Here is an 18,049-nt window from a genome sequence, read left to right as displayed (position 1 = left end):
ACTCGAAACGCATCGGGCCGCCGTCGTCGCAGCTCGTCACGTGTGTTCGGCCGTGTGCTCGTAAGTGTGTGCTTGCAGACGTGCGTGCGAGTGGCCGAGAGTGCAAAAGCCAGTGCAAAAGCTCATCGTCACGTGGGCGAACCCATTTGAATACGAGAGATCGTCGCCGTGCGAGCGAGATCCGTCTCGCGCTGCTCTTCTCCCTGTGTGCTTAATGCCGCGAGTGCACGATATCGTCGTAGCGTCGACTCGTTGAATGAGGATCAGAAGAGGAAGACCAAGATCCGAGGAGGAAGCGATAATAAGGCCGATGGCCACTGCTTCGGATAATCCGCCAGCGCCAATGATACAGTCTGCTCGAAGGTGACGGCGAAGAAGCCTCGTAAGTCTCTGTTTTGTCCCAGTGCGCTCGTATAACTTGATTATTCAGCGTATATATTCTAGCTTATATATATACCTAGATCCCAAGTGGCGTTGAACTTTACTACCTGCATGTGTCTTGTGTCTATAGTTCGTTATGCAATACGCACCGCGTGAATCAACAACTTATACCCACACAAATCGTAGGCAACTGTTAGCAATGTGACACGATGAGGGTCGAGCGCGGGATCAGACTTTTACTTCGCTTTTGGGATGGCCGAATATTGTCTTACTCCACTCGTTCTGTCTCTCTCCCTCTCTTTTACACCCTCCTATCGTTTTATTATCAATAACACAATGGCTTACTTTGAGTATAAAAAATTTTGGGCGCAGATTCTATTTCTGAACGTTTTTGAGCGCAAAATTGATATGCTCGCCAAGTGCAAACATCTCTATAGTGATTAATCCAAAACAAACAGTAAAAACGACGCGATTAATGTACCATAATGGACTTTGAAACGCGTAGAGTAAATGCGTAAACAGTAAGGCTTCATTGAGAGTCGGTCATCTGGCATGTGGTTGGGAGAAAAAGTTACCTGCTCGCGTGCAAACATACTCGAACGATAAGCCACTCTTCATTCAGCGGGCAAACGGGAAGTACACGCAGAGACACATCCAGCAGCGGCCACTCGAGCACGCGGAAGGACTAGTTAAAAAAGAGGAGTTTAAATGCATGCACTGGGGTCGCCTGGGAGCCCGCTACTACTGCATACATAAGTACGCGCGTACCGAATTCGCGCTCTCTTCTTATCAGCCAGTAAACGTATTACGGGATTTCGAATGAATCTATGAAAGGTTCAGCTTCAAGGAGGAATAATAATGCTCCATGTGAGACTAATGCGATGTCCGTGTAAATAAAATATTGACTCGAAACCCAAATTTATCGAGCGCTGACATAATAGCAGGAGGATCGACGTCTGATCTATCGAGTCCATCTTACAGGTCCGCGTTGTTGAACTCGAATTTCCCGATGAAAAACAGTACACGTAGACTCGCTCGCTCCGTCGTTCTTCGACCCTTGGGCCAGCGAGGGAGTCCTGTGCCTTCGCGTCTCGCTCGTGCGAGTTAACACGCGTACACGCGGTAACGTGACGGTCATGACATTTGCTCCCCCTGCACCGCGAACATGCAATTTCTGGCTTGACATTTTCCATGCGAGCGTCGACGGTGTATAATTCGCAGCGAGCCACGCAGGCGTCTCGATCGTGCCTGTAATTGCGACTGCGAAAGGTGGTAATCTTCGTAAAGAGCTACGACTCGAGTGCAACTACACTTTGACCCGAGTCGAAGCTCGACGAAAACTCGCGTGCGTGCGCGCGAGACAAAAAAGATGCGAGACACGATCGATTTTGCAGCGCGACGGAGAGGGAGACGCAGAGGAGAACGAACCCGTTGGACTTGCTCCCTTTGCTCCGTGACTAGCGCTGTGCTTGGCTGCCGCCGTCACTGCTCCTGTTTTTTCCTAATGCAACGCGAGTTTTGTCATCTAGAAAAGCTATATATACGCGAGCCAGGGTACACGTGCGACTTTTGCAGAGACTTAGGCCTTCCTCGATTCGACGATTGTTTTTAGAATTGCCAGTTCGAGATACTGTTATTTGTATACGCGCGTGCATAAACATTGGTAATGTACCCTGACTCAACAGTTTGATTAAAGGGACGCGAAGACTAGTATATACCTTGATTGAAGACGCAAGCCAAATCGACACGTTTATGTAGAATATCTTCTGTGAAAGAAGAAAAATAATAATACATTTACCTACAGATATCATGTATATTTTACTTCAAATTGAATAAAAGTCAGTTGCGCTGTAAAAGCTATCATATTCGATGCAACACTGTGCTACTTGATTTAAAAAACTTTGTTAAACATGGCTCCTCTTTTTCCAATGTTTCTGAAAATAAACGACGCTGTACATACACACAACGTATTGCTTACCGGTATTATCTGATATCCAGGTCGAGATAAACATGTTAAATAGCTGTATTTTTTACCATTTCACGATAGTACTAGCGATTGGAAGTTTGCATCGGCTCGCAGTGGAATGTACGCTATTTTTAGTTTTGTGGCAAAAGGTAATCGATATTTTATCAAGACGAAAATGATGTGCTCGCGTTTCAAGGGTATCGCGTCGTGAATCATGAAAAATTTCAACCATCGGATTCAAAAAATTTTTGATTCGTGACGTGTGTTTCGGGTATAGCTCGCTAATAATGCAAGGTAATATAATATTAGGGCAAGCTCGAGCTCGTGGTATCGATCACATGCGAATTCGTATTGTTGTCAGTGACCTAATTGAGCGTATGTATACTTTTGACTGCTTGCATTATGAAAATATTTATTATTTCGAGCGCGTGGAGTGATGTTCTGGAATCAGGAGTTAACCCGGCTACTAGTAGATTAAAGATTCTTTCAAAAAGCTTCGACGTGAATTTAAGACTCTGTACAATACTTACAAGTTCAATTTGGCACATACGACCCACTTGAAATTCTCGAGAAAAAAGGTAGTTCAAATTCATATTAATAGGAATTATATCACGGGCTTAAATACCATTCTTAAACTATCGAATTTTCAAAATAAAACTAGATTATATCTTATTATTATTATTATTATTTATTCTTTTCGTGTGAATTTTAATAGTAAATATTTTTGGTAGAGATAGAGTAGAGATTGAATAGAGATTTTGCAATGTGTCTTTATATGTCCAATTATATTGTACAGTGGTTCTACTAAAGATAGGATTCAAATCGAATTTTTTTTGAAAAGTTTCTTGTTTCGTAGTTATATATTGAATAAATAATTTAAAGTAACGTTGAAAGTTTTAGGCATTCAAGTTATTAATATTCATACTACATGTGATACTTGAAAAGAAAATTATTTAGGGATAATACGGTGAAAATCAGATTTTAAATCTAAGTGTGTATTTTATACGAAACTAAGAGCTTTTCACACCTCACGATGGGTTTTAAAGTATATTACTTGTTACCAGTTTTTTGTTACGCACCATGATATTTTTTTTATTAAATTAGTTTTAAAAGATATACAGAATATAAATATCCTCACTATCAGATGATGGATTTGATTGGCATTGTTCGCAAACGATAATTACTACAGGTTCATATAAGCTTTTTCCTTTTAATCATGAAAGTTCATCACAGATATCCTCCCGTGTTGCTTTCCCAAGGCAAGGGCAGGCACATTTACTGAGTATTTGCTTCAGTTGCTAGGGAAAAAGCATGTGTAGTCTATATAGCAGCCCTGAGCTATGTCGACTATATCACTCGCTCTTTATTTCCGGTTTCATAGCCGCATCATTTCTCGTCTAACGACGAGGGCGGAAAAATATCGTAAGGATCATGGGTTATGTATCCATTAAATCGAAGAGACACCATTTAAATTTTTTTATGATTTGAATTTGATTATGATGTCACGATGGAATGTGATGGAGAATTTATGGTGTAATGAAAGATAAATCCAGGAATTTTTTCTTGATCGGATTTTTATGTGCTCATTGAATTTGTTTTTATACGTCGCTAGGATGTACATTTTTTTGCTAACTTTATTTAAAGACTGCTTATTAGATATAATCTGCTAAACGTTAAGTGAGAAAAATAACATTTAATAAAAAGCATATTTTTATGTGTGTAATTGACCCGGAATTAACGACAAGCCGAAACAAAACTTTCAACCAACGTTTTTTCAGGCTAAATTTTTTTATTGCAATCTAGTCCTGTTTTCGATATGTTCCAAATCTACATTGTATACATGCTATAACCTCATTTTAAATTCACAATAGAATTTGAAAATATCGAGCATAACAATTTAGAAAATTTTTGTGTACTCGTAAAGGAATGCATATAAAATGAAGAGATTTTCTATTGTATAGTTGATAGGCAGGCAGCTTACTTTTATATAAAAAGGGTGCCCCAACGTTATTATTGTAACTTGAATTTCTATTCATTCTTCAGATGCTGACCCACAGATTTTCATTTTCTCGATAAACTCCTCGCTTTGAGCTTTCCAAACGTTTCCATTGCAAAATAAAAATGTTTGAATATCATATATTGTACCCCTTATCGTTGTTTTAGACAATTGATGTTTGCGCGAATGGTTTATTTGTCGTCGACAATAGTTAATCATGATATTAATTTTATCTCGTGGATTTTGTATGAATGGGTTTAAATATGTTTATTTTTCCTTGATACATATTTATGAGGTTGTTTTACGTCTCGCGGAGAAAACAAGCTGCCGAGCAAGTGAGCGAGATGTCGATAACCACACGACGACTCTCTACTCTTTGGTCCACTTGTGTAACTGGGCCATGCCCTCCCCTATTGCGCTTTCACCCCTCCTAAAGAGGGAGAAAGGAGAGAAAAGAGGAAGATAAAGAGAAGTTTTAGCAAGTCAGAGCTCTCATGTCAGATTATATTGTTATATACGTATGTAATACTTACATATATGTATAATATACTTTTTAACAAAAATAAATTTTACAAATAATATGTTTGAATGAAGCGGGAAGAAAAGCAGAGAAACTTTTTCGAGAGCTATCTAATTTTTAAAAAAATTGTCAACGGCCCGGAAGAACTGTGCGTGTAAGCAATCGATATAGCTAAAGTCTAAAATTTCACGAAAAACCCAAGAATCATATGTTTTTAAAAGCTATAGTTGGATGAGTAATTTCTGAACTCGAAATCGTCGAATTTCGCATGCTTTTAAAACGAGCAGTTGTTCATCGATTATTTCGCGAGGTACTGACATCGATTTATACGGAAATATCATAGCTTCCATTGTTTTTCTTTATCGATTGAAAATCAAAAATACTTCATTTGAAATGTTGTTTCGTTAATTTGATGAGATTTTTGTTCGGATACTATTTGTCCGGATTATTATAAATTTACATTTGAAATTTTATCTCATTTGCACCACGAAATTGCATTAAAAGCTCTCGTTGCCGCGCTTTTTGCATCACATGGATTAAGTACGCACTCAGCGTCAAATTGACTTAAAAAGTTGTATTTACAATAGTATTTGTGAGCTTGCAATGTGCGGCAACTTACGTATAGATAAAAAACTGCGCGAACAAAATTTTAGTAACACAACAAATTTAGTAGATAACACAAGCATTTTTTAAGAGGTAGTTAATTTAGTAATTTATTAAGTTCTTAGCACGCAAGATGTAATTGAAATTTATCGTCTCTTACTTTTGTGCCAATCAAGTTGTACATTATTATGATGATATTTAAGCGCGAAAAGGTGCGATGGGTATTGTGCTGCGATGACGTCATGGTGTACGCGTGTACATATGCTTCATCCAGACATACCTCCCTGAGCTTTGTACATGCTCAATCAAACGTGTGCAATTTATGGTACTCAACGTCTCTATAGCTACAAATTTTAGCTACACATTCTTCAAATATTTTTCGTTTTTTGATGGACAGGAAAAACCATTCCTTCCTGCTAGTTTGGAAATTATTTTGATATCTCGACGACTTTCAGCGAGTTACGAAGCAGACATTTCTCGATCTGACGTTGAAGATGATAGATTTACGTTATAAGCTCAAGCGCGTATAAACTAATTGATTGCGTCGGCAGATTAAGTGACACGTGTATAATCGCGATTCTATTTATACGATTTCCCGACCAATATGGGTCAGAGACGAACACTTGCCGAAGAATGCCTCATTCTGAATTTTCGTATTCTGCACTCGCAAGCTCTACTTATGCTTCGTTAAAAAAATATTTACGTGAAAATATTGCACCCTATGGTAATTCTTAGTTTTGTGAATACACTTATGAGTCATCTACGGATTTGTACTGACAACTTCAAAGATATACACTCGGCAACAAAATTATCGCAACAAAAAAATTCATCGAAATTTTGTCGATTTTCAAATGCTTCTATCTTGGGCTAGATTTATCGTATCGACACGCTTTTTTTTTTAATTTCTTGGAAATTTTGTCCTCTTTAAATCCATATAAATTAAGATAAGATTTGAGTTAATGTTGAGTTACCAGTAGTATTTGAGCGTGACCCTAAAAATTACTGAAAAAAAATGACTGTTTGAACGTGTACCAGTACCACAGTGATTTTTTTATCGAAATCTAACATACACCATCGCAAAGTGCTCTTTTTAACGAGTAATTTAAAAAAAAAAAGACTTCTCTACGATTTTTTAACGCCCTGTAGGTCGATTTGAAGGTACGGTTTATGTACGCAAAATGCCCAGAAAATCGTCTTGATTTCAGGTAAACGGGGGATTTTACGTACTTTAAATGGTATCTTCAAATCGACTTACAGGGCGTTAAAAAAATCGTAGAGAGGTCTTTTTTTTTTTAAATTACTCGTTCAAAAGAGCACTTTGCGATGGTGTATGTTAGATTTCGATAAAAAAATCACTGTGGTACTGGTACACGTTCAAACAGTCATTTTTTTTCAGTAATTTTTAGGGTCACGCTCAAATACTACTGGTAACTCAACATTAACTCAAATCTTATCTTAATTTATATGGATTTAAAGAGGACAAAATTTCCAAGAAATTAAAAAAAAAAGCGTGTCGATACGATAAATCTAGCCTAAGATAGAAGCATTTGAAAATCGACAAAATTTCGATGAATTTTTTTGTTGCGATAATTTTGTTGCCGAGTGTATATTAGGGTGATAAAAAACTTACTTGTAACATTAAGCGATTTGAATGAGTTTAACCCTGCAAAATACAAATAAAAGAGAAAAAGAGAGACTACTAATGGGTTTTCTACGGGAATTTGTGCCATTTATAGTGTTTGCTTAAATAAATTTTATTCACAAAATGTTATAAGACCGACGTAATTTTCATTGCTCCAACTATGTAAACGATACAGTAAGAAATAAAAAAACAAGTTTTATTAAAAAAAAAAAAAAACGGTTTACTCCTACATTAGTTATACATTCATATCGTAATAAAATGAAAATCAGGTCTAAATCAAAACTTGATTTTACTTGATTAATGATCGATATTGGAGAAAAGAAAGATAAATGTATTATGTCCATTTTAATTAAAGCAGCAGCTTTAAAATTAGATTACTGGCCTTTTGCATTAAATTCAATCTGGACTTTTTAGCGCATATTAAGTTACATGCCGTGAGCGAGTAGTAGAAATGGACGAAGGCAAAAATCGAAACGCTGCGAGGTCACAGGGTCACTGGGTGAACGACTAGCGACGCTACGTGCTGGAACATTCAGCGAAATTTTGATGCTCGCAAAACGCAACAGGTTCCTTGTTACATTGCAAAGACAATTCGCAAAAAGAAAAAATAAGGATCTACTCGCTCTGATAACTGTCATCGAAACTAATTTTGACTGGCGAGTATTGGAAGCTAATCCCAGTTGTACAGTGGAATTCAATTACACGCCTCGTGGCAAATCACTTTCATATAAAGCCTGAGTAATTTTGTACACGGATGGGGTTAATCAAAAATACATAATCTACTCTTCATGTTATCAGAAACTTTTAATTGGTTAAATTTTCGAGTCATCTCTCTATTTCCTTTTTACGATAGAAAAATAAAGTCAAAGTTCAAAGTTGATCCAATTTCGATGGATAACTATAAGTACAAAAAATAGAACTATCAGTCAGCGGTAGGCACTTGTGAGTCATCGGTTTACCACTCGATGCAACTGTATGAATTCTTTGACTGGAATTTCTTTTCTCGTAAACCATTAAATTCCTATCTTATAGTATCGATTTCAAAATATCGTACATTATTATTATTTTTTCAGCGATAAAAAATTAATATAGGCGACAATGGCTTCAAGAGTCCCAAGCGTTCATCAGCGAAAGCTCGGACCGGCACCTATTGCCTCTTTCGAGGATCTGTCCGATGAAGTCGAAAACGTAAGTATTTTGTTGTTGTTGTTGCAAAATCGTCGTTTCAATGCGCTCATTTATTTTTCATACAATTTATAAAGTGCGAATAAAAATGGGCAGTAGGTTTTTAATGGGGATTTTCTAACGCACGTGTAGCCTGCCCAAGGTCAAATAGTTGAAATATCCAACTGAATACCCTTTACGACGGCTTCTTTGCCAATAGTTAAAAATATGGCGAGAAAAGAGAATGAAGTAAAAATAGACTTGGAAGAGCGCAGACGATGCGAGAGAGAATCCTTGAAATGGAAAAAATAGTTGTTGCGGCTAGGCAATGGATAAGATTGAGTCATGCGTAGAAACGAGGCTGGAAGAGGGGATTCATCGATAAATAATGTGTGTATATGAGCGTGTGTGTACGTGTGTTACAATACAGGGTGCCGCTAGTGGTGGCGAATCGTCATCGGTAGGTGGAAGGATGCCTGGCATAGTCGAGCACCAGCAGCATCCACCGCCGCTGGCTGTCGCCCATCACATGCTCAAGACGCCGGCCACGCCGAGGATCGACATCAGTCGGGCGAGCAGCTCATCCGTGCAAGAGGAGGAAAGCGGCTCGAGGGAGTCGACGCCCGAGAAAGAACTGCTCGCTGGTGAGTCGCGATGCTTTGTATATATAAATTGCTGTGTTATTAGGACTCGCGAGAGTAGGAAATTGACAGCTGGGGCTGGATTTGCCGGATCCGTGTACAGGTGCCGCGCCGCCGGAGGGCTGCCAGCTGCAGCTCGGCTACAAGGAGGACTGCACCGATCTGCGCTCGTCGACCGAGGAGCTGGAGCTGCGCGACCCGGTGCACGAGCAGGACCTGCGCCGCGAGATGAAGAGGTCGCGCCGGAGGCACAGGCACGAGCTGCACGACGGCACCCAGTCCGAGCACGGGGTCAGCATCAAGATACAGCAGAGCGAGAGGGAGCGCAAGGACAGCAACTGCAGCGAGATCATCCTGCTGAACATCAGCGGCCGGACCTCGAGGTTGTCCTCGGTTGGTAGTCAGGGTTCCGCCGTCTCGGACAGGAACCTCTCGGTTTCGGCTGCCTCGTCTAGGTCAGTGAATCCTCATCGTTATCTGATTTAGTTTACGTCCTCCTACCACATTATATATTATATTATAAATCTCATAAAGTCTCATAAAATTTATATTCGAGAAAAAAAGAGCTGCGCTAGCTAGCCTTCGTTAAATCGAAGGTTGGATGCACCGCGGAGGATAATTTTATCTCTGAGCGCTTCGGTAAATTCATGCACGACCTTTGATGCACCCCCAGATCGCCGAGTCCGCACAAATGTCTGCTGGAGACGTCGTTCTGCGGGAGCGCCTCGACCCTCGACAACGCCATGATCGAGCCGGTGAAACCCGACACGGACGACATCGCCAAGATCCTGCTGCTGCGAGAGGCCGACTCGACCCGGGCTCTCATACCCGAGAACGTGCGTTTGCCCATTGTCGCGGGCAACATCAAGCCCGACCCTCTGGACGCTCCCAGGAGGCGTCAGGGTCGCGAGGAGAGGAAAGAGATATTCAGACGCGAGGTCGAGATCACCAAGAAGGTCCTGAAACGCGTCAATATCGACGTAAGTGCCGATTCGCTGTTGCTGCGTGCTTTTTCAGCCGACGATGAGGATGACAGCTGAATGAAGGCAAAACCGTTTGATCGACAGGTACCGATAATCAAGCTGCCCAAAGAGGCGGAAAACGGCGCCGCGGAGGCGACGGAAACGAGCTTGGTGACGCAGAAGCCACCGGCACCGGCGACTCTCAATCTTCACGAGCGTCGCAAGCGCAGCCCCAGCACGGCCTCGACCTCGTCGCGCAACCAGGAGACGCCCAAGCTGCAGAGACACGAGAAGATACGCGAGCTCGAGGGCTCGAGAACGCCCAGTCCGTCCTCCGTCTCGAGGAAGAGTAGCTTTACCTCGCTCTTCAAGGTAGTTAGGAACAAAAGCAGATAAAACGCGAATGACCGATGCAGCCCGTTGCATTGTTATGATTGTTCCGATTCTTTATATTATATTATATTTATTATTATACATTAGCGGTTTATATAGAGACAGGTCTAGGGAAAATTTTCAGTTTTACACTTTGCTATTTTCGAGCTATTGTAGTTGACACGCATGATGTTATCATTTTCTTTCGATATTTTTCTTAATATTCAACTGTATTACTTCAGGCGTAGTTTCTTACAAAACTTTCTCGTAAAATCCATGCATGATAAATTTTCCCTGGACAGATCACTGGGTCAGTTCCTAGAAATAAAATAGAAAAGAGATTTATTTTGAAAATTTTTCTGGCTGACAAAGAATTTACTATGAAAACGAAATGCCAATCAATAAAATACTGTTATACACATATAATTATATATTTACACATATCTTTTGTTGATTTTTATTTTTGACGGTCTTTTTGTTTGAGAACGTTTTTTGACAATATGTAATCAATATGATTCCAATAAAATTGTAATTACTTACAAAAAATACGATTAGACTTTGCAAAAAAACTTTTTTTACAAATTAAAGAACTCCCTTGAAAAATTGGCGAAGGTAAGCTCACAGATTTATTTGGCCAATTAAAAAATCGATTGCTCAATCATTGATTCCTGGCTCTCTCTTTGTTTAGATTTATCGTAACTGGGTGTGCTTTAAACTAAAAAATTTTTCTTTAACTCTGTATCCATGAACATTTATGAACAAGTTAGGCAAACGTTTGATATTTTTGTGTGCTTATTTGAAATTTTATTTCTGCATCAGAATCACGCATTTATTGTATTCTCAAGAAGCTGAATTGATACGATTTTTGATGATGATTACTGAAGTATCGATATTCCATGAGCTCATGGTACTCATACAATGACACAATCGATACTTCAGAGTGGACTTGATAAACTTATTACATTCATGTATTTAATTAAAAATCATAATTCACACATGATAGGCTGTATTTATGTTATTGAATATGAAGTGACACCTATCTCATCTTCTTCATGCACGTCGGTGATAAAATAGAAAGTATGTACGTGTGTGAGTGTATGAGTTATGCATGTCCATTGCAAATATTATAAATAATATATGTCGACGTCCGCAAAAAATCCCTCAGTTAAGATCGAATTTGAAAACAAATGGCTACTAAAACTGAAGTGCCATCGTATTCTAAGGGAGCTGAAATAATTATTTTTCAAATGCTGTAGGAAAATTATATGCCCACGCGTGAAAAATACTTATTCCAGCTTCCTAGCATACGGTTGGGCAGCCACTTTTAGTGGTCCCGTTAATTAAGGATTTTTCGGGGATTTCGACATATGCATGGCAGTATTTTAAACAAGCAACGTAATATTCAGCTTCTTGTTCAACAGTTATTAACCAAGTTGATCAATCAATTAACGTACTAACGATCGTTAAATTTTTCCATTGAATCGCCAAAATAGGGACGAACGGAGGGAAACGCAAGCGTTCAGGATTCACCAACGCCAGGTAGTTCGAGGCGTCCTAGTTTAGTAATGCGCCTCAAAGACACGGCTGAAAATTTGCGCAGCCGAAGCAAAAGTCGCGAACGACGTCCAAGCTCCGGATGCGGCGATCGTTCACCCAGTGCCAAGAGATCAGAGTCCCGGGGTCGCTTGGGAAGCGGTGTCTTCTCCTCGACCCTCAGTCTATTCAAAAAGAGGGAGAGAAAGAAGAGTGACGGAGGCACAAGGACACCCGATCATTTAAATGGTAGCAATGGCCATTTGGATAGTTTAGAGTATCAGTTCCGAACGGTAAAATATAGTTCTATCGATCATTTTCTACACCGAGCGTGAAAAATATTGATTAATATCGAGTTAAATTGTTCTTACAGCCAAGTCGAACTAGTCAAAACAAAGAAGACGTCATTTTCATAAGTTTATACGGAGAGAACGATGAATTCAGGTACAAAGACGAGTACCCACTGCCAGCCGAGGACGAAACGATCAAACCACTTGAGCCCGAAAGCCCATCGAAAATCTTCCAAGATGAAAACGACGATATTTCGAGTCCTCACCAGGCTACCTGTAATATTGTTTGTACCGATGTAACAATTGAACACCATAGAAAATCAAGACTAAGTAGGGACAGTATAAGAATGTCCACATCGTCGGGAGATGAGGTCAAAACGCTCGACGGTCATGCTCGAAGTTCATTAATTTCCAAGAGCGATTCCAGAGATTCCAAAATATTGACTGAAGGAAAAAAAGAATTTGCAAACAATTTTAGGCGAGTTTTGTCTTTTTCATGTGAATGTAAATGTAAATGATATGAATGAAAGCAAAACAATTTGAAATTTATTTTTACGCTTTTAGTCGCGAGGGAACTCCACCGACAGAAGAACACAAGGAAGATACCAAAAGTCAACGTATGTCAACGAGTTCATCGAAAGAGTCGATGAGTAAACGATCCGAAGCATCGAAACCAAGAAGAAAGTCTCGAAGTAGCTCGATAACGAAGCCAACGTCGGAGCCTCCACCGCCACCCAGTAAAGTTGTCGAGATCAACGGCAAAGCGCCAAAAGTTCAATCGCCACCGAGGCAAGTCGATGAGAAGCCCAAGCAAGAAGAATTGATCTTACCGGCCGAGTCATTGAAGAAAACGCCGAGCGCTGCGTCTGATTTGGACAAGAACAGCTCGGGTTCGGAGCGAGACGCCGAAATCGAGTTCGTGAAAAACAAAGGAAAGGGCGAGCGGAAAAAAGAGGTGGCCGACGAGCTGCCCGACGAACAAAAGGGCCTTTGTTACGAGGAGAGTTTCGAGGAAGATTTGCCGTACGTGCCAACGACTCTGCCGCTGGAAAAAAGCGCAGCCGTGCCTATACTGTCCGTCAAGCAGAGACTTCAAGAAGTTAAAAAGTTACTACCACGCTCACACATTTTACCATAGGAACTTTCGTTGAACTCTGTGATTAAACCGATTCTTTTTCCGCAGAACTACGCCGATCGAACGACCTCGATCCACGACTCCGATAAATCCAACGCTTCTCGACGAGTACGTCCAGCACACCCAGCAAGCGAACGAGCACCAGCAGCGAGGCGACAAGATGCGCATATCCCTGCCGCGGGAGGACAGCTTTCGACTGAAATCGCCTCACCGATCGTCCTTGACGGGCCACAACAGTTTCACGGAGTTCGCTGAGCGAGTCTCGGCCGGTACTCGCCAGCCCGGCTTCACCAAATCACCGAGTCCTCCCCCGTTGCCGCCGAGAGCGCCCACGACGAGACTGACGACGACGACTGTTCTTCCGAGCACGAACGTTGCCAGACAACAGAACTGGATCAATTTCGAGGAAATACCGGAGAAGAGAAAAGCCCCCAAGAGGATACAGACCATACCGAGGCTGGACGACGACAGATACGCGACTGGTCACGGAAGCATGGTATCTAAACCGGCCTTTCGAGGTCCAACACCACCATTGATGGACGCACTTTGGTAAAATATCGATTTTTGCGACAGGGTCAGTACAGCTACGTGCAGCCGGAGGAATGCCGCTGCGAGTGTCACGAAGAGTCGCGTCGGGCCAACTCGTTGCAGCGAGACGGAGCTCGGCATCATCATTCGTCGGGCTCTTCGTCTTCGATGGTTTGCGGCAACGGCCGATCGCGCAACAGTAACGCCTGCAACGGAGAAAATTGCCAGCAACAGACTGCCAATCCTTCCGCGGTGCAAACGGCCGAGCGAAGCAATGTCATAAGGTAACGCAAAAAGCATGGATCTAGACCATTTTTCAAATTGGACAGTGCTTTTTACGATACATGAGTTAAACCATCCTCACTTGAGTCAAACTGATTATTATATTTTTATTATTTCATAGTCATTATTAATTCTCTTCAATAGCCGATCCGATTTTTTTTCCTTTTTTCTTTCTTGGTATACTTTCGTTTCTCTAACACTAACTACTAACAGTATCTATCGATAACTTTTAATAAGTTCTTAAATGTTTATTCAATTCAAATTGTAAATACAAAATACGTTATAAACAATTTTATGTAAAAATTAAATGTTGCATGCGATTAATGAACAAATTTGACATGACTAAGCATGTAGTCGTTTGTCAACGAACACGTAGACCACAAACTTGTATTTACAAAATATAGTATAAGCTGTAGCAAAGTTGGCAATACACCGAGCACTCATACTTGAAATGAAAATGATAAGCTCTAAGACTACCTAAAACATCTGTGTCGAATCTTTCTGGGTACTCACTGTAAATGTTGTCTTGATGGAAAACTACCAGCTGTTGTGCATAGTAGTGTTAATTTAAAAAAGCTCATGCTTCATGAATTATAACATAATTTTTTCCTGTTGCATATGTATCTAAGGAGATCCACATCTTCTTCTAGTAAGTAAATTAAAAAGTAATTAATCATTAGCGAAAAAAAAGTTGATCATCAATAACAATCATAGCAAATAATTTACCATACTAAAATCTACTAACAAGCAAATTTCTCATAAGAATCAATATCATTTATATTATACGTATTAGTTTATACAACTTGATGAAAAAAAAACGTTCATCATTCAAAGTTACATTTCTAATCATGCATTTCATGATAAATAATTTTCATGCACAACGAACATTTGAGCAACCTGTTTGAAAAATGGATAAGGTCCATTGCCAATGTTTCACACAGACCAACGATAAAATGGGCCTAGGGGGGGTTAAATAGTTTGTCGACTAACCACCGAAGTTAAATAGAAATTTGTTTATCTACTTCCAGTGACGACAGCTCGCACGACGGGAGCCCGAGTATCGAATACCCGCCAGGGGGATATCCGAGGCAGCACCACCACAGGGGTTCAAAACCTTTCGAAATGGACCTCGACGTAAGCTCCAATCGGTCTAGTATCATATCTCAGGACGAAACAGAAGACTAATAAAGAGTGTAATGTGTACAAAAGTTGTAATTGGTAAACTCTTTTTTTTGGTTGGTAGCATAATTACAAATTTCGATAAAAATGTTAGACCAAAACAAAAAAAGTTTGTATTCAAAATTTATCGTTACGATACTTGGTTGATTAATTGTTGAAAACAAAATTTTTTCCCACTCTAACCTAAAATACGCAACTTTGCCGCTAATTTTAGGCTCTCGTAGGAAAAAATAGTATCTCAAACTGGTGCAGATATGGTTTTTTAACAAAACTCGTTACAGCACTCGCCTTCGGCTCGTGCTATAATCCCTCGTTTTGCTAAAAAACCATATGTGCACCCGTTGAGAAATATACTATATGTAACATTTTTCCGCGTTAACCCCTGTATGATACTATTTTTAAAAGAATTGAGTATCTAGAAGACAATATTAAGACTCGATTCCATTACAAACTATCACTCGGTTTGATATTCATGTTGACCTTGATTGTTTTATCAATTTTCATGTCCTTTTAATTTTTAGACAACTTTAAATTTTGGCAAAATGAAATTTTAAAACGAGTGACGTGCCCTTGGAAATTTTCCATAAAAAATTGTTCAAATTTGGACACTGTTGATATTGAATTAAAACTCCTTATTATAAAATGAGGAAATTAAAAAATGTATTTGTATGGCATTTGAAATAAAATGAAGAGAATCATTTGATAAGCCATGAAATGATCATATAGTCAAATGATTTAGATGTAAAAAGTGTAGGTAGTTGATTATTAAGATAAGTTAGTTACTTTAAAATTAAAAACAATCGAGACTTTGTTTAAAATAAGTTATCGACACTTGTTATGATTGAAATATAATCGTTAACTAGACAGATATCAAATGCATTAATCATGTACTTCGTTATTGAAATTGAAAAAAATGACTGATTTTGCGCTTTTTAAAGAATTCACTGAAAACTAAATCATTAACGTCATTAATACAATGTCCGTTCGTAAAAAAGACTATTACCATTTTAAATTATTGTATTAAAAAAAATCAAATAAATTTTATTAACATTTATAAAAAAATACTGTTGGCGATGATAAGACTCGGTTGTAAAATTTTATAGTACTATTGATACTTTGTGTCCACACCTAAATAATTCTGTTGAGGATCGTGATTCAGTACTTAATTGTTAATTTTACATGTGACTGACAAACAAACCCTGATTTACACTGTCACGCTATGCATTTGAAGAAATAAATTATATCATAATATTTAACTTTCTTTTTGATCTAATCAACTTGACGCTAAATTTTAAATTATTTATTTCATTTTTATCTTGAAGTGCAATAGAAATAAAATTTTTTTATCTGAAATTTTTAAGGAATATTTTTCTTTTAAAGTAATGTGAATTTTTGGACTTTACTGAAAAATGCATCCACAAAGCTTTTAAATTTGTGCTTGTAAATTTTCATTCTTCCAATAGTTTAGTTATTTTTTTAAAATTTCCTCTTTATTGCGATTTTTTCTACCTAATAGCTTTTGAATTATCACCTTATTTCAAAAATTATTACGAGAAAAACATGTTTAAACATCAACGCTGCCGCAACTACGGTACATGAGTTGGGTGTCTAGAATTGTAATTAATTTAAGAACGTTAATCCAAAAGATTTTACAGCTTCAAATTGTCAGTACATTTTTAAGAAAAAATTTTTAAAATAATGTCCCCATTGTCGTTATTTCGTATTTGAACTTGTATTTTTACATGAAATATAAACTTTTAGATAAAGAATCGAATTTTTATACAACTCAACAGAATATTTGATTTTTTCGCCAACATATATATGTGTTATCATATATTTTTAAAGACTTGCCGTATTGCTCATCGTATTTAAGACTTTTTACAAACGAGAACATTGAACTTATATAATGATGTTGAAAATGTTGTAAACTGCCATCAATAAAAATAAGCATTTTGTGTTTGCAGTAATAATTCTCTTGTACGTTTATTAATTAGAGATTTTTAAATGTGGTAAAATATGAAAATTTATATTGTTCATCCAAGGAGTTTAATGATGTACTGTATTTTATCGGTTTGCCTTAATTTTTTGTGAATTACAGTTATATAAAAAAATATGAACTAGTAAAAAAAGATAATACATCAAGGATACACGATATTCAGATTTTAACAGCAAGTTTGTAATAACTACCTCATACATTTTTCTGAAAAAATTTAGTAAAAGTTAATAAAAATACTTTTACATTAAATTTTTTTATGATTTTAACATGACCTAGATATATTCAAATTAAGCAATGTTCTATAATAATTTGTAACAATTATCATGAAGTAAAATTATTTCATCAATATATTATTTATAAAGTCGATTTCTGTTTAGAGCATCGAAAAGAGAACATACCATTTTTATAGAAAAAACTTCGATACAAGCTATATATGTACTATATAAATATTACTCCATAATATTTTTCAAAGGAATGGTAATTTAGACTTGCGGCAATAAAAGATTAGTGATCATTCATTGACACGAGGGTTTAGCTTGGAAAATCATAGATCAATACTTGTTACTGAATCCTAAGAGAATGTTGTGTAAAATGTATTAATTATTGAAGTTAAATTAGATGATTTATATGCATGTACATACGAAACTGTTATTCATGAGAGGAAGATATTTGATTTGCAAAAAATTTTATTTTTCGTATAAAATAATGTATTGAATGCTACAAATTATATTTTAAGTGGAATTTCTTTTTCAGAAAGTGTTCATAATATCTAGAATTTTATTTAGTAAAATACAAGAATAGGTAATCATGTACATGTAATATTTTGTATAGATAATAAACGCTTTTGTTATGTAATTTC

At 38.1% G+C, this 18,049-nt stretch overlaps 1 protein-coding gene across 4 annotated transcripts; it reads left to right on the top strand.

Annotated features, from left to right (window-relative positions):
* On the top strand, nt 1-15,413 carry LOC106651333 (serine/arginine repetitive matrix protein 1). Of its 4 annotated transcripts, XM_014369774.2 has the most exons (13): nt 1-382; nt 8,182-8,296; nt 8,703-8,916; nt 9,017-9,368; nt 9,587-9,893; nt 9,981-10,247; nt 11,741-12,073; nt 12,154-12,548; nt 12,635-13,177; nt 13,254-13,701; nt 13,779-14,017; nt 14,645-14,664; nt 15,044-15,413. In XM_014369774.2, exons 2-13 carry the CDS (start codon nt 8,207-8,209, stop codon nt 15,151-15,153), a joined length of 3,318 nt encoding a protein of 1,105 aa, XP_014225260.2. In that variant the 5' UTR covers nt 1-382; nt 8,182-8,206; the 3' UTR covers nt 15,154-15,413. The 4 variants fall into 4 exon arrangements, with proteins under 4 accessions (XP_014225260.2, XP_023317994.1, XP_023317996.1 ...); XM_023462226.1 differs by lacking the exon at nt 14,645-14,664; XM_023462228.1 differs by lacking the exon at nt 14,645-14,664 and having other exon boundaries at nt 15,022-15,131.
* Nucleotides 15,414-18,049: the final 2,636 nt, after the last annotated feature.

This window comes from Trichogramma pretiosum, unplaced genomic scaffold, assembly GCF_000599845.2.
Source record: "Trichogramma pretiosum strain Unisexual culture from Peru unplaced genomic scaffold, Tpre_2.0 scaffold9, whole genome shotgun sequence".
Lineage (NCBI taxonomy): Eukaryota > Metazoa > Arthropoda > Insecta > Hymenoptera > Trichogrammatidae > Trichogramma > Trichogramma pretiosum.
Note: the sequence above shows the minus strand (reverse complement) of the source record. Positions and strands in the feature narration are given on the sequence as shown.

Excerpts from the sequence above, each read along its gene's own strand:
- LOC106651333 (XM_023462226.1), top strand. The coding sequence starts at position 8,207 with ATGGCTTCAAGAGTCCCAAGCGTTCATCAGCGAAAGCTCGGACCGGCA. Across the intron at positions 13,178-13,253 it reads AGACTTCAAGAAGTTAAAAA|AACTACGCCGATCGAACGAC; the intron begins GTTACTACCACG and ends CTTTTTCCGCAG. Across the intron at positions 14,018-15,043 it reads GAGCGAAGCAATGTCATAAG|TGACGACAGCTCGCACGACG; the intron begins GTAACGCAAAAA and ends ATCTACTTCCAG.